The 16,164-nt window shown below is 44.0% G+C and overlaps 1 protein-coding gene across 4 annotated transcripts in view; it reads right to left on the bottom strand.

Moving 5' to 3' along the window:
• ALDOA (aldolase, fructose-bisphosphate A) overlaps positions 1 to 16,164 on the bottom strand; it is a 16,513-nt gene continuing 349 nt past the window's right edge. Inside the window, exons 1-9 of one of the 4 annotated variants that reach the window (XM_070728207.1) lie at positions 15,939 to 16,164; positions 8,717 to 8,842; positions 8,349 to 8,560; positions 5,259 to 5,313; positions 4,965 to 5,125; positions 3,441 to 3,524; positions 3,104 to 3,278; positions 1,958 to 2,157; positions 1 to 444 (exon numbers count right to left, since the gene is read on the bottom strand). The exon at positions 15,939 to 16,164 is cut by the window's right edge and continues 141 nt beyond it. In XM_070728207.1, coding sequence (XP_070584308.1) covers positions 349 to 444; positions 1,958 to 2,157; positions 3,104 to 3,278; positions 3,441 to 3,524; positions 4,965 to 5,125; positions 5,259 to 5,313; positions 8,349 to 8,560; positions 8,717 to 8,828 — 1,095 coding nt within the window. In that variant the 5' untranslated portion in view covers positions 8,829 to 8,842; positions 15,939 to 16,164 and the 3' untranslated portion in view covers positions 1 to 348. Of the gene's footprint in view, positions 445 to 1,957; positions 2,158 to 3,103; positions 3,279 to 3,440; positions 3,525 to 4,964; positions 5,126 to 5,258; positions 5,314 to 8,348; positions 8,561 to 8,716; positions 8,843 to 10,101; positions 10,496 to 15,938 lie in introns of those variants that run through there. The other 3 variants (XM_070728206.1, XM_070728208.1, XM_070728209.1) reach the window with 3 other exon arrangements.

Raw genomic sequence — 16,164 nt, forward strand, 5'->3', positions numbered from 1 at the left:
TTCCAATGTTTAAATAAGATTTTTATTTCAAGAGGTCTGCAAGTCAGACATCCCTGGCTCCGGAGACATTGATGTTTTGGCCGCAGACCGGGAGTGTCGTTCACCAGAAGAAGCTGGGATTCACATACAAAGATGGGGATGGTGTGAGAGGAAGGAATACACCAGAACTTCTAGGTTTTTCACTTCAAGACAAAAGATTTACACCTTTCTCTTACAAGAGAAGCTGGCAAAAGGGACGGGCGAGGGGAGGGGGGGGGGAACAGGTTAAAAAACAGTCAGCAGACATCACAGTAGCCCAGGCACAATATTGCAACAAGAGAGCCGACAATGTAATCAAGCCTCTGATTTTTAATAAGCATGGTTGGAAATGAAGAGAGACTCGCTGGCAGCTCCTCCCGTCTGGCCGGTGGAAACGTATTTGCCTTGGCAGGCAAGGTTGTTGGCCTGTAAGGGAGGAGAAGTCATTGAAAGACAAGCAGGACTCGTCCCGGGTCAAAAGGTAGAAAATAGCACATCGCTTCACTTTCCCTGTCTTTCTGAGCTCATGGGCAGCCAACAGTAAAAGTCCTTTCTCTTGCTGAGAGGAGATAATTGCAAGGAATCTAAACTTTCCCACAAACCTCTTTTGTGGCAGAATTAGAAACATAGAATTGCTGGCAAATACAAGACCACTCCTTCCATTTTCACTCTCTTTCTTGGGTAAGTGTGACCACCAGACAGGGGTAGGCAGGAAGTGGAATGGGGTGTTCCACTGGCGGAAATGGAGCTGCACACGCAGTTCCATCACCACCAGCCGTGCACATGAGATTTGGCTTCTGCACACGTGCAACAGCTGAATCTTGCCGTCCCAGCCAGAAGCAACAGCGCCCCCTGCTAGGTGGGCCCAGAGAGCGCAGCGCTTGTCGGCGGGCGTTGGGTACTTCTGCTGTTGCTGCCAATGCAGCTAGTCGGTGGCCGTGGGGCTGGATCCTGCGAGGTGTGGCGGCAGTCAGTCCCAGAGCCACCAGCAGGAAGGAGAGCAGCTCGTCGCGGAGACTCCGACAAGCAGGCAACGCGGGTGACTGGGGAGCATCATTTCCCCGATGAGCTGCTCCCCTTCCAGCAGGATTTCTTCCTGCTGGTGGCTCCCGGCTGGGACTGCCTCCGGCCACGACTAGGCACATGTGCAGCAAGTTGAAGGGTGGATGCACACGCATGCGCACCCCCCTGGAGCATTCTAGTAGGGCCACGAATGGCTGCTCTTTACCGCCACTAGAATAATATAGCCATAGCACATTATATACTGCCCCATAATGAGCCGGGGTGGCGCAGCAGGTAGAGTGCTGTACTGCAGGCCACTGAAGCTGACTGTAGATCTAGTTCAAATCTCATCACCGGCTCAAGGTTGACTCAACCGTCCATCCTTCCGAGGTGGGTAAAATGAGGACTAGGATTGTGGGGGCAATATGCTGGCTCTGTTAAAAAAAAGTGCTATTGCTAACATGTTGTAAGCCGCCCTGAGTCTAAGGAGAAGGGCGGCATAAAAACCTGAATAAATAAATAATGCTTTGCAGCACGCTCTGGGCTGTTTACAACACTGGGATTATTGCCATATTGTTCCCCAACAATCTGAGTCCTCGTTTTATCAAATTTGGAAGGCCGAGTCAACCTTGAGCCCATCAGGATCGAACTCAGAGGCTGTGAGCAGAATTTACCTGCAATGCTACATTATAACCACTGCGTCACCAGGACTATTATGATATGGTCACATCACAAATCATTCCCACTAAAGTTGTTCCAATATTCTGCTTTTTCACTTAATCTCCTTGACCCATCTAATTAAACAGTATATCTAAAACTCTGTATTGTTTAACTTTTGGGGGGATTGAATAATTTTAAAGCTCTCACTCATGGATTACCCGGGTATTTTTCAGCAGTCAAGACAACCCTTTGCTAAGCTCTGCTAGATGAAACTTACCAAAGCACGCTTGATGTATTCCTCCTGAGCATTCTTCATGTTTTCTTTCTTGCCACTCCAGGCCTTGAGAGCAGAAGCTTGCAGGGCACGGCCATAAGAGAAGGTCAAGGCCCAAGGCTTGTGCAGAGGGCACTTATTGATGGCATTCAGATTGATGGAAGCCTCTTCTTCACTCTGGCCTCCAGACAGGAAGGTGATTCCTGTGACCACAAGGAGAATGTGAGTAAGCCAGGCAGAAACAAACATGGATTTAAGGTCTATGAAAAGTATCTGTAAGAAGTGGGATTGCTTTTATGGGGGAAATTGTCTGCTCTCCTGTTGCTACATTGTCACCACTGAGAAATCCAGGAGAAATTTAAAGATCAGGATGTCCAGGGGGAAAGCATTTTGAAATTCCCTGACATTTCCCTGTAACTTGCAATCTAGTTAAGGCGCGGTTGTAGATGACATCATACCAAACAGCTAAGCCATGGAGAAATATTGGTAGCTGAGGAAGCAAGTTGTTGCCACACTAATGCTCATTTCTGTTTGACTCTGCCAGGCAGCGCAATCTGGTGGGGGGGGGGGGCTACATGATTTCCCCCTGATTTTTAAACATTTTAATAGTTTGGTTTTTCCCCCCTTGATTTATTCTGTTTTTTTCACAAATTCCCCGATAATTCCCTGATATTTCCTGAACCACCGATTTCCCTGATGATTCCCTAATTTCCCTATTTTCCAGGTTTGCTGGACACCTTGAAGATTCGCGCACTATCTATCTTCAGAAATTGTGCTCTGTACCTTTAAGAAAATGGTTCCAGTCCCCAAGTTGCAAAGTGGGAATATATTACTACAGGACTCCAGTAGCAAACGAACCACTTCCACTCTTTGTGTGGTATAAAATATCATCAATAATGTCCCAGATCAGTTTTCTGAATGGGGAGGATCTGCAATTCTCAGAGTTCCAGCCCCACAGTCCCAACACAACTGAAGAACCCCAGAATAAAGAAACTAACATGAACAACTTTTGTTACTATAGAATGCAGCAGAGAAATAACAAGGCAGACAAGTAACCTTCATATGTCTACACAACCCACTTTGGGATTAGAAACACACAGAAAATTGGGGTGGGGGGGTGGGGGTGGAAGTTTGATTTTTTTTTCTTACCAGGCACTGCTGGAGGGACGGTACGGCGTAGGGCCGTCACAGTGGCAAAAGCAATTTCCTCAGCTGCGTATTTGGTGGCGCAGGCGTGGCCGGGGGTCACCATGTTTGGTTTCAGCAGGGTCCCCTCCAGGTAGATATGATGGTCACTTAAAGCCTTGTACACAGCAGCCAGAACCTGCCCGTAAAGTAAATCAAGGGAAGATATTTGTAAGATTTCCTTTGTCAAAAGAATTCCCAGCTGTATGGCGTTAACATGGCATGCAAAAGGATTTTCTGCCCATAACCCACTGTGACCCATGGAGGTAAGTTGACTGCCCCACCCTCTCCCCCTCCTCACCTTCTCTGTCACATACTGGCAGCGTTTGAGATCATGGTCACCATCGGGAAGGATTTCTGGTTCCACAATAGGAACAATTCCATTCTGTGGTTCAGGGAAAGGAAAGCCGTCAGTAACTAAACCCCCCAATTGTCAATGCACAAAATAATAATTTAAAAAATCCCATTTCAGAATCCGATGCAACCATTTTTTTAAATCACAAACTGCGTTCAATTTTGAAATAGCGGGCAGCACTACACCAGCTGCCAGTCGTTTCCTAAGCACTTTTTAAGGTGCTGGCGTAAATGGCCGAGCGCTTCACTATCTGCAGGGCTTCCCCCTTCTTCCCACAAATCTATTGGCCATTAAGGACTTCATGCTGTTCCTTTGTGTCCTCTCTGTTGGAGAGACCGCAGCTACATTGCTCTCCAGAAACGTGTTCGCCCGCCCCTCTCAAAGTTATTTGGAAAATCACTAGCTTTTTAAATCATCACAAAAAAGGCTATAAAATCCAGTCAGTGACATCAGGAGTCCCCAACTTCTGGGCCAAAGCCCACTACTGGTCCTTGAGCTGCTCAAACTGAGCCACAGAAGTGGCGGGCAGGTGTGCACATCCATTGAGTGAGCAATGGACAAATGAATGCACATGTTCCATTTGCCTGCACAGTGGACAATGGGCCCATCACTCGCACAGAACCATCCCCGCCCTCCAGAAAGGCTGAGGAGCTTTGAGTTACATGACTAATCCCTTTTCCACTGTCATACCGTACCACCACGGAGGGAGACTACTATGGTCATAAGTCGTAGACTATCTAGCTTTTAATCACAGTTTTTCAAATTAATTTTAATTTTTTAAACTCCCTCGAACTTCTTACACAAGCAAGAGGTAGGATATAAATAAAATAGGTAAAATTAATATGGTTATTCCCCTTGGGTTCCCTTCTTCAAATTGCCGATAGATGGCAGTTTTGGGGAAAAACCTGAAATGTGGGGGTTTATAAATTTAAACCCTGCCGTGACAACCATCTATTTTCTGTAGAGAAAAAACAACCACCCAAACTCTTATTCCTTTCCAATCTGTTCATTCTGTCTGTTGAGATTTTAAGTAGTGAAGCATAATATGTTTGGGGATCTTTACTGAAGACCCCAGGGAAAATTTACAATCATGTATCTAACTCCAGCCACTGGCAAAATAAGGACATTGAATGTCCTTGCAAAATTGCCCAGAGCCATTTTAGAAAACCACAAAACAGCAATTTCATCACCACCCTCTTGAGACATACTTAGTAGCTAAAAAATGACATTACTTTAAGTAGCTCTGCTCCAGAGCTGTATCGAGCTAACTGAAACCCAGCCTGTCTACCAACCCAGCCAGCCAAGAATTTTTAAAAAGAGATAAAAACTTGGGCTCTGTTCCATGAATTGCATTTGCTCCATTATTCTTCCCTTTCCAAAGTGGATGCATTGATTGCCGTTGAAGCAAAAAAGTGGCCGCTACCCAACGTGACAGCCAGGATTCTTCTCCTAATGCTGCTTTGCACCCACCTGCTGGCAGATGCTGGCATAGCGAGCAAGCACATTGGCATTCTCAATGATGGCCAGGTGGGAAGGGGTGGTGGGAGTGATCTTCAAGACACAGCGCCACTTGGCAAAGTCAGCACCATCCTTCTTGTACTGGGCACAGCGTTCAGACAAGCCATCCAGACCTACAAAGTTAAAGAGATTGTAAGAATGAACTTCTCTGAATGCCTCAAGTTGAGCCTTCAATTGCTAAGTGAATCCAGGTTTAGTCCCTTGTGTCGGCTACCTCGTACAATCTGTTCACACATATTTACTCACCCTGGGTGGTGGTCTCTCCATTAGTTCCTGCAAGAGGCACAACACCTTTGTCAACCTACATGGAGGGAAGAAAGGAAAAATATCTGTCAAACGGATGACCGGTCACTCCATTCTCATCAATAAACCCTATCAGTACCACCTACTGTTTTGGTTGGGTTTCCAATATACAGTGGTACCTCGGTTCTCGAATGCCTTGGTTGTCGTACATTTCGGATACCAAACAAAATTTTCAGCAAAAATTTCCTCCGGTTTCCGAACAAAAATTTGGATACCGAACAGCAACAGAAAATTTTGTTCATTATCCGAAATGTTACCGCCGGGGGCGGCTGCAATCCCAGCAGCTTCAGGGGGCTGAGGAGCTCTATAAGCGCTCCAAGCTGCAGGAAGGGTGGGGGTGGCTGCAATCCCGGCAGCTTCGGGGGGCTCCTTTCCTCAGTGCTTCGTCTTATTACCTGTAGGCAGCTGCACCAACTTTCTCCTTCCCGGCAACGGCGGTGGCTTCCCTTCGAGTAGCAACAGCGCCGGGAACGTAACGTGATGAAGGGAAGCTGCTGGAGTCATCTCAGCAGTTGCCGCCGCTCCAGCAGCTTCCCTTCATTACGTGACATTCCCGGCGCTGTTGCTACTCGAAGGGAAGCTGCCACCGTTGCCGCCGCCGGGAAGAAGAAAGTTGGTGCAGCTGCTTACAGGTAATAAGACGAAGCACTGAGGAAAGGAGCCCCCCGAAGCTGCCGGGATTGCAGCCTCTCCCACCATTCCTGCAGCTTGGAGCGCTTATAGAGCTCCTCAGCCCCCTGAAGCTGCCGAGATTGTAGCCATCCCCAGCGGTAACATTTATCCCATAGGAAATAAAGAAAATAGATTTAATTGGTTCCCAGTGAGTCAACAGGGGCTGGGAACCAATTAAATCCATTTCCATTATTTCCTATGGGATAAATTAATCCGGTACTCGACCAAATCAGTTCTCAACCACACTTCTGGAACGAATTGTGGTCGAGAACCAAGGTACCACTGTATTATAGATAAGCCAGCATAGAATGTTAGAAGGAAATGGTGGTATTGCTTTGAGAGCCAGGCGGCGGTTATGGGCTAGGCTGCAATTTGGTAATGTGGGGGAGATAGATGTGCTGCTCTGTTACATTCTGACGGTTATATTTTATGATTACATTCTGTTGTTGCATTGGGTCTGCTGTAATGCTGCAATGTTATTTATATATGTTGGTTAAGTATTAATCTCTGAGCTGTGTGCAATATTATGTATAGATTATACTAGGAGCTGTGTGCAAGATATTGTGAAGAATATATTATACTGATGTAAAGGTAAAAAGAGAATAAGATGTGAAGGAGATAATATATTACATCTGTATTATAATTACTGTCTATATCCTGTAAATAATACCTTTAATGTCCTGTTGACTTGTATTGTCTGAACAAGCCATCCCTGCCACATGTACTCTGGTTACAATATGGTATTTCCATCATTGCTTATTTGACCAGTGTGGAATGCTGACAGACCCCTACGGTAGTTTCCAAGAGCGATTAGGGCAGAAATATCAAAATTCCCTTCTTACTCCTATGAGTGGGTCTGGTCAATGGCATAGCGAGCAATCTTGGATCCTCTACCAGAGCCCTGGGAGTTTGAAGGTTCTTCACAGAAACTTAGCCGGTCGTAGCACTTCACTCTTCTGGATGGAGAACTATGTTGTTGTTCCTGGAATCTGTTGGAGCAGCTCTCCCAGTTTAGGAATCAGAGTCCAGAGTACTCCTGCCACCACTCTAACTACTTTGGCCTTTATTTTTCACAGCCTCACTGGTTCATCCTTCAGGTCCAACTTTTCATATATGTAATCCTCAACTTGTGACTTAATGACGATTCAAATTTACCTTAGGGCTTGCTACCTGAATTTGAAGTTCTGACAGTATCTCTCCTTGCAGTTATATGACCACACTTAAGGTGCTTAGCAACATTTGGCCATATTTATGGCTATATTTTCAGCTGTTTGCAGCATCCTGCAGTCATGTGGCCCATTTTACCTACCTCTGGTTTTCAGCAAAACAATGCCAAGAGGACCATTGGTTTGCTTAACGAGATGTTCACTTAACTTTCAGAAAGCATATAATAACCGTGGAATTTTAATCTATCAAATTAACCAAATGTAGAAATAGGGAACAACAGCTGGTCCAAGTGACAATATTATAAAGGTACCACTCTGGATATCTGTTAACAGTTGTTAATCTCCTGATTTAATAGCGAAACTCTGCAGCCACTCTATCCCTCCTTCCTTGTTGGTTCCCCATTTAATACATTAAAAAGATTCCAGTGTTCAGTATGTCTAGGCAAGAAAATCTCCTGCCCATCATTAAACTGGGGAAAAGGGGAATAACGTTCGGTATAGTTGAACATAAAAGATTGCAGAAGACACAGTGTATTCTGCCTTCCTATACAGAATCCTTCTTCAAAGGCAGTATCAGGACATGTTTTGAGAGAGACTACCTAAACTATCTATTTAATAGGAAAGTGAACACAAGAACAAGGGGGCACAATCTGAGGTTAGTTGGGGGAAAGATCAGAAGCAACGTGGGAAAATATTATTTTACTGAAAGAGTAGTAGATGCTTGGAACAAACTCCCAGCAGATGTAGCTGGTAAATCCACAGTAACTGAATTTAAACATGCCTGGGATAAACATATATCCATCCTAAGATAAAATACAGGAAATAGTTTAAGGGCAGAATAGATGGAACATGAGGTCTTTTTTCTGCCATCAATCTTCTATGTTTCTAAACCCATTTTCCCAAATCCAGTGGCCTCATATATCTTGGATCATGACTCTAAACAGCTCCATCCAAAAAATTAGTGACAATGAATATTAGCATCCATCATTTTACTTATGCGATTTACTACAAGAAAATTAGATATGGGTGAAATCAAATGTTCTGTTCCTCACATCATGTTCCCGAGTCTTCGGAGAGGGGCGGCATACAAATCTAATAAATTATTATTATTAATTATTATTATTAAATTATTATATCTGTTCAGGCCATTCCGTTCCAATTTTAGGTTTTGCAAACCCCTGATTAAAACACTTACCTTGATGCCAACCAGGGCACCTTTGTCCTTAATGACCTTTGTGAAGATGCGCCCATCATCAGCTTTTTGGTACATGGTCTCGTGGAAGAGGATCACGCCACCAATGCAAGGGTTGACACGGTCATCTGCGGTGAAGAGCAGTTGCCTGTAGAAGCGGCGGTTTTCTTCTGTGTTTTCGGTGCCAACGGACTGCAGGCGTTTGGCAATGCTGCCTAAGAGGTAAAAGACGAAAGAGACATTTAGATCAAATGCTGCACTTGAGTCCTGCAGACTTTCCAAAGCCCTGCTCTTGCCCTCCCCCTATTTTTCCCCACTTCCTCCCCAACCCCAGCCCAATGGCCTCCCAATTGTTCCCCTTTGTCTCTTACCAGTAGACTCATCAGCTGCTAGGATGCCTTTGCCAGTTGCCACAATGCGGAGAGCATTATCTGACAGCTCCTTCTTCTGCTCCTGAGTCAAAGCTGGGTATTGGTGAGGCATCTTGAATGACTAAACTGAGAGGGAAGGCAGGAAGTGTTTTAACAAGGATTCTGTAGCTGAAAGATGATCAGCGGAGGGACTCCATGTGCTCTTCTGAATCCCCAAAAGCCATAGCAGTAGCAACAGTTTGTAGCCCCAAATTATAACTCAAGATGCGATTGGGGTGGGGAAATACGAAGTTTTTATGGGTTTTTATCAATTCCTGCACTACACACATGCTCAGGGGAGTCTTGATCTCGTCCTTCCAAATTCTGAGACTTTATATAGCAGAAGTCTCCAACCTTGGCAACTTTATTAAGCCTGGAGATCTCCAACTCCCAGAATTCCTCAGCCAGCTTTGCCAAGGTTAGAGACTGCGTTATAGGTAGGTCGGCATGCAAGTGTTAGCCCGCAGGTGTCCAGCATCACAATAGTATTGCGAAAACATCTGAAGGGTTTCCTAATTAGGAAGGACACCTAGAATATGTTTATTCATTCTGAGCCACAGTTCCAAGTACTGCAGTGGGTCAATGAGTGGACATTTATGATCAGGTCTCCTTATCCCGCCTCCCATCTCTCCCTCCCCCCCCTTGCACGCCCCACTGCAACACAACCACACCATCTATTCCTGATGAACCGCCAAATGTTTTTAACAAGAGAACTGTTACTATAGAGATTAGAGGGTTTCCATTCAGGTTAGAAGGAGACCTTCCTAATTGAAAAACAAGAACATTCAGTTCTCCTGTAAAGGGAGGAATTAACCCAGCCAAGGGCATTTCAAGGACAAAGAAATCTTTTAATTCCTATGTTCAGCTCTCCTAACGCCAATGTTCCGGCGCAGCCTGTAATATTTCATCTAGTCTCATCTTTCGTTCTGCAAACTACTGTAGTGGATTTTTTTTTTAAGCGGAGATGTGGGGGGGACCCCGAAAGCATAAAAGCATAAGACGAGGTTACGGTTGGGGCGCAAAATCTGATCTTTTTTTTTTTAAATAATGGGAATTATACCAGAAGGAAGAAAGGGGGGAAATCCCGCATCCCGCATTTCGCCGGCGCAACAGTTACACATTAAACTTCGCCACGTGACTTCCATCTCCTGCTCCCCCCCCCATTCCCTCCCTTCCTTCCCTTCAAGCAAATACATTAAGCTTTGCAAAACAAGATTCTTGCATTTTTAAGGAAAAAAATGAACCAGACAGAGAAATTAGAATTAAAATCCCTCCAATCTTTTAGCAGGGCTCATTGCTCCTCTTCTTTACCCCCACTCCCCGTCTTCCAAACCAAGATGGCTCACCGCTCTCCTCCTTCGGGAAAAGTACTCACGCGTGCACGCGGGGGACACAGCAGAAGCCGCTACAGATGGCTAAGGCGCCCGAAACCCGAGTGAGGAGCTCGAATCGAACGCCGAGAGCCCCAACGTTCCGAAATCGAACGTCACGCAACTTAAGCGGAAAAGGGTGAGAAGTTGACTCATGAGGGTGGGGAGGAGGTGGGGGGGAGAGGAGGGAAGAGACTTAAAGGGCCCACAGTTCTTTCTCCGATTCGCGGCGAAGGGTTATTTTTTGTTTTTGTGTTTTAAAACCCACAGAAGGAAACGAAGAGTAACGTGGGCGGGTGGGGCTCTGTTGAGTCGCGCACCGGGGGAAAGGGCAGGGTGCATAATTCGCATGGCTTGGCCGTGATTGTGCAAAAAAAGAAGCTACTGCTGCATAATCTGAGCAGCTTAAAAGCACACAACCAATAGAAGGTGGTTTTTCTAATGGTAATCTCATGGCAAGGGATTCTCCACCCAAAGTATTGGGCGGTGTAAAGATACAGCCATCCTCTCTCTTTGATTACCCTGCTGCAGTGATAAGGAAGGGCATGAAGGAATTCTTTAAAAAAAAAAAAAACTACTAAAGTTACATCAAATTGGTGGCTCTGTAGGGTTGTTTTCAACACCACCACCCCTTTTCCTCCCCTCCTTAACATCCTCTCCAACTTCAATTTCAGTGCTGACCTTTCAAGGGGAAACCCGATCACTCTTCCTTGGGTTCTCTGTCCTTCCCTGAAGGACACAAGTACTATTTCTGGATCTTCCCCTACCCCACCCTGGCCCACGAGTACTGGATCTCAGCTACCAAAAAGAATGTCCTGGGCATATATGGACTGAAAGATAGCAAAAGGCTATGGAAGTGATAAGAGGGAGGAAAGCAGGAGCAGGAAGATTGATAGACCTGGCTAGCAGGGAAAAAACCTGAAATGTTGTGTGACTGCCTGCTACATCTGCCCAAATTTGCAAGCTGAAACACTTCAATTTGGAATCACCAGATCTTCCAAAGAACCCCTAAGTGGTGACACAAAGCATAGCAAAAGGCGGTGTATAGATTCCTTGGTGGCTAGGGAAGATGGAGGGGCGGGGGGGGGAGAGAGATAAGAGTTGCCCCCACTACCCAGTTCTTCTGTATCTTAACCTTTCTCTGGCACAGATGAGCCACATTGGGAATAGATGTTGGGTTAGGCAAGCCTTTGAACCAGTCCTGCCTGCAGGGTGGTTTTTATCTTGAGGATCAACATTATAGATAGGGGCAAGGTCAGATGGAGGGATTCTGAACAGGAGTGAAAAAATTGTCTGGGAATTCCGAGGAATCTAAATCCACTTGTCTTTAAAGTTGCCAAGTTTGAGAAACACTGCTTTAATCCATGGAGTCAGTGGCTCAGCAGCTTGAGACCATCATGTTAGGTTTTTTTAAAAAAAATATAAGTTTAAGTAGCATGGCCTGTGCCAATCTAGCAGTGTTAATTCCAAGAACCTAGGACTGGTAATTATTCCCAGGCTGTATTCATACAATGAACTGACTTCCTGGCTTGCACCAACACAGCATCTGATAGTTAATTAGTATGTGGTGTGAAGACAATATATTATGTTAATTCCACAAAACATGATTACAATTACATGACCGTAATCCATGACTGATAGTCAAACCTTTATCATCTATGGAGTTGTAAATAATGTTTTTTTAAAGGAACACTTCTTAGTTTGTACAGTTTCTTCGCAAAACCTATGTTTATTGTTTGAAGAAATAAAGCAAGTGAATGGCAAAAAACTTTCTGCTTATGGAATGGAATGAAAGGGAAGGGAACGGAACAGAATTCTTTATTGGCCAAGTGTGATTGGACACAGAAGTAATGTGTCTTGGTGCATATGTTTTTAGTGGACATGATCGAAACATTTAAATATGTTAAAGGGTTAAATAGGGTTCAGGAGGGAAGTGTTTTTAATAGGAAAGTGAACACAAGAACAAGGGGACACAATCTGAAGTTAGTTGGGGGAAAGATCAAAGGCAACATGAGAAAATATTATTTTACTGAAAGAGTAGTAGATCCTTGGAACAAACTTCCAGCAGACGTGGTTGGTAAATCCACAGTAACCGAATTTAAACATGCCTGGGATAAACATATATCCATTGTAAGATAAAATACAGGAAATAGTATAAGGGCAGACTAGATGGACCATGAGGTCTTTTTCTGCCGTCAGTCTTCTATGTTTCCATGTTTCTAGTGTACATAAAAGGTAAGTTCGTCAGGAATCATAAGGTACGACACTTAATAGTGTCATACCTTATGATAAGGTACAAATAAGCAATCAAATCATATTAGGAGCCAGTCAATATAAATTGTCAGGATACAAAAAAGCAAAAAGGATTTATTTGAAATTAAACCACGCATTTTAGGAATTGGGTGGATTGGGAAGAGAGATTTTGCTTGTACCTATTGAATCCTTAGGAGCAAGTCCATTTCTGAATGACATGAACACGATGTCACTCATGGCTCAAATGCATCTTCCCGAATTGCTTACTGGATATTGAAGATGAAATGTTCAGGAGAAAGGCCTATTAATTACTCTGAGCAAAGATCATACTTAAATGTAGACGTCCCTAGGAGTTTTCAAGCAGCATATTGACATCAAGGAACAACTGTTGAATCCTCTTGCAACAGGGCTGCCTGTTCTTCTGGAATGGGCTCAGTTGTTAAAAGAAACAACAAATGGAAGATAAAAGAATGCAGAAGAATGCCGCAGTGCCTGGGCCAGTGTTTCTCAGCCTTAGCAACTCCCAGATGAAGAGTTGGAAGACACATCAGAATGTTGCTAAGGTTAACAAATATTTGCCTCGCCGCTGTTTGATTTATGACAGGAGACAGGTGGCTCGACCCCTCTGCTCTCAGTGTAACAGCATCTCACCAGTTGCCTGAATTTCTTAAGCCCTACCTAAAAATTTTTTTTTTTAAATGATAGCCGCTAGCCTAAAACCAGGCTGAATCCAAAATGGGCTTCTTTTGGGGTGATTACGGTAACTGCTGAGTCACAGGCTCTGTGCAGCTTCTCACGTAGCAAGCAGTAGGGGACAGTGTGGGGAGCCCCCACCTCCTTTCGCCCCTGCCACTTATGGTCTTTTCTGTCTGTAGCCCTGTCAAAACTAAAGGATAATTTCTGAAGAACAGATGCAGCTCTTGGGAGGCAGCTGCTCCAGGGATGCTGCCATATTTTTGCCCTACCAATGGCATTTCAGTCTTTAAATCTGAAAGATAATTATATTGTATGCAGTTATTCTAATCCACTTTGGGGGTTTCTATAGATCAGACGTGTAATAGATGCAAGACGAGAGGTCGGCAGTTAGACCCACCCACAACGCTGTAATATTTTCTGATGGGTTTTAGGATTTATGAAACCTAGTAACTTGGCTCACTATTCCCAGACCCCCAAATTCCTCTCATAGCTTAGCTAAAGCGAGAGCATGAACAGCTGAGCTCCAATAAAAGGAGGGTGGGGTGGGCTCCAAAGTGGGCGCAGTGTGGGAGGAAAGCAGATAAGCTTTCAATTCAATGCATTCCTCTTCATCTTCAAGAGAGCTTCTCTAGAGACTGGAAAGGACATCAAATTCACAGCACAAAAGCAGTTTTATCAATTGTATGACATGCACTCTGGCACCAAAAACATTTAACAGAGCAAGTTGCCATAAGAATTGTCTTACAACAAACTATAGCCGCTCTGAATCCTCGGAGAGGGGCAGCATACAAATCTAATCTATTATTATTATTATTATTATTATTATTATTATTATTATTGTTGTTGTTGTACAGAGTTTTAATCCCAAGATTGTGATAGGGACTCAAAGATACCTGAAGAAAGGTGCGACCTATCCAACCTCTTATGCAAAACTATTCCTGATTTTCATAGCTCGGTAAAGCCAATAAAAGCAACATAGATCATTATTAAGGATCTACTACTGTCTTTTTAACATACCCTATTTTTTTTTTTAGTATAAGATGCACCGTCACCCTCCCCCAAAAGAGGATGGAAATATTTGTGCATCTTATATACTGAATATAGCCAATTTTGGCCTCCTGAAGCTCTGGCCCTGCATCCATTTTTGCAAAAAATGGGCCTGTTTTGTTTTTTTTTTCAAAAATGGGCTGCACTGAGGATTTGGGAGCCCTGCAGCGTGCTTCTGGGGGCTGAGGAAAGGCAAAAATACCCATTTTTGCGAACAAAAATGTCAAAAAACAGTTAATTTCCCACAAAAACAGAAGTGTTTTTGCCTTTCCCATGCACTCAGAAGCTCTCTGCAGCCTCTTAAACCCCCTGCCCACCCAATTTTGGGAAAAAACAGGTGAAAAATGGGTCATTTTTTTTGCAAAAATGTTGGTGATTTTGCTTTCCCCCAGCCCCTAGGAGTTCTCTGCAGGCCTCCCAAAACCTCTGCCCACTTCATTTTTTACAAAATCAGGTGAAAAGCAAGGTGCACAGGGGGTTTGGGAGGCTTGCAGAGTGTTCCTGTAGCTGGGGAGGACAAAAACTTTTTTTCTTACCTCTTTGAAATCTTAGTGTGTCTTATACACCAGTAACTAGCTAGCAAGCCATAAAGTTCTAGCAGGCTAATGGTTTAGCAAGCCAAAAATATAGACAGTCTCTCACATCTTCAGGAATCATTTATACAAGTGATATACTGTACTGTATAAAAATAGAGTTTGGAAAATTGATTGTAATGCAGAATAGAAAGTTATGAGCATATTAAAAGCATGAAAATATGCATTTCATTTAAGGATTGGACTGAGACATGGACATACTTAAGAGTGTAAAATCAATTCATTATCTATTTCAATGATAAATGTTCAGCCCTAAAGAGACTTTTTTTTGCAAATGCGTTATGGATGCTGTACAAGGAGCAATATAAATTAATCTACATAGAAACTATCCTACCATCCAAGAAAATAAGGATGGAAGACGTTTAGGAGCAAGGGGGGAAAAGAGAGAGTGCAAAATAGCAGCATGGGTATAGATGTGTTGACTTAGATTGCAGGAGACATACATTTACAGACAAAAAGATTAGATAACCTCACGAGAATGCAGAGAAAATATTTAGACATAAACATTGACGTCTGCAGAACAGGAAATTGTGTTAGCAGTATTTCCTCAAACGAGCAACTTCTGCCTTTTGCAAGTCATACCAGTCAAAAAGAAAGAAACAATTGTCTTAGATAATGTTAGCTAAGGCATGGTTTGAGACGCCAACAATAAACTTCTGAGTTCAAAAGAAGCAGAGAAACCCGATTCCAAACAGGACTGGAACTTAAATCTTCTCAAACAGGCAGTGCACACACATACTCTCTCTCTCACACACAAATGCAAAATACTGTATCTAAAATCCCAAAAGGAAAGGAGAGAGAGATAAATAAGGATTGAAAGAGAGATTTTGGCTGTCAAAAAATAACATATTTTTTTAAAAAAACTTTCCCTTTTAGGGCCCTATTTAAAAAAAGACATTTGGATTATCTTTTTTAAATAGATAATCTAACTCTCTAAACTTGAGATAGATACACTGTACTAAAACTATCCGTCTCTCTGTTTTAGAAGAGATGGATAGTTTTGAGTCTGGGGAAGAAGTTACTTGCAAGGTGGATCTGCAGCCAACCTTATTGCAACCTACCTACTACCCACCCAGCTAGGCTCTTTGCTGTAAGGAGGAAGATGGCAGAGCAGAGCCGACTTCTCTCTTGCCAGCCTCTGCTTTCCCCAACCTTGCTCGCCTCCCCTCTGAAACTAATGCAGTAACGTTCCCCCTTTCCCCCTCCCTCCCTCCCATCCCATACCGTGGATATAGCAGGGGGGTTCTGGCGAGACACGGCAGCTCCGGAGGATGCTTGCTGACTGGCAAGAGGCAAAGGCCGGAGGAGGGCTATAAAAAGAGGGAGCAGTCACTGGGCGGGGCTGGACTAACCTTCTCCCCAACTCCTGACCTTTCGCTGGCCAGGCTAAATATAGGCCTGGGGACCTGAGCAGGTGAAACACGAGGCTCTTGACATTCCCTGCAGAGCA

The sequence above is a fragment of the Erythrolamprus reginae genome, chromosome Z (genome assembly GCF_031021105.1).
Source record: "Erythrolamprus reginae isolate rEryReg1 chromosome Z, rEryReg1.hap1, whole genome shotgun sequence".
NCBI lineage: Eukaryota > Metazoa > Chordata > Lepidosauria > Squamata > Dipsadidae > Erythrolamprus > Erythrolamprus reginae.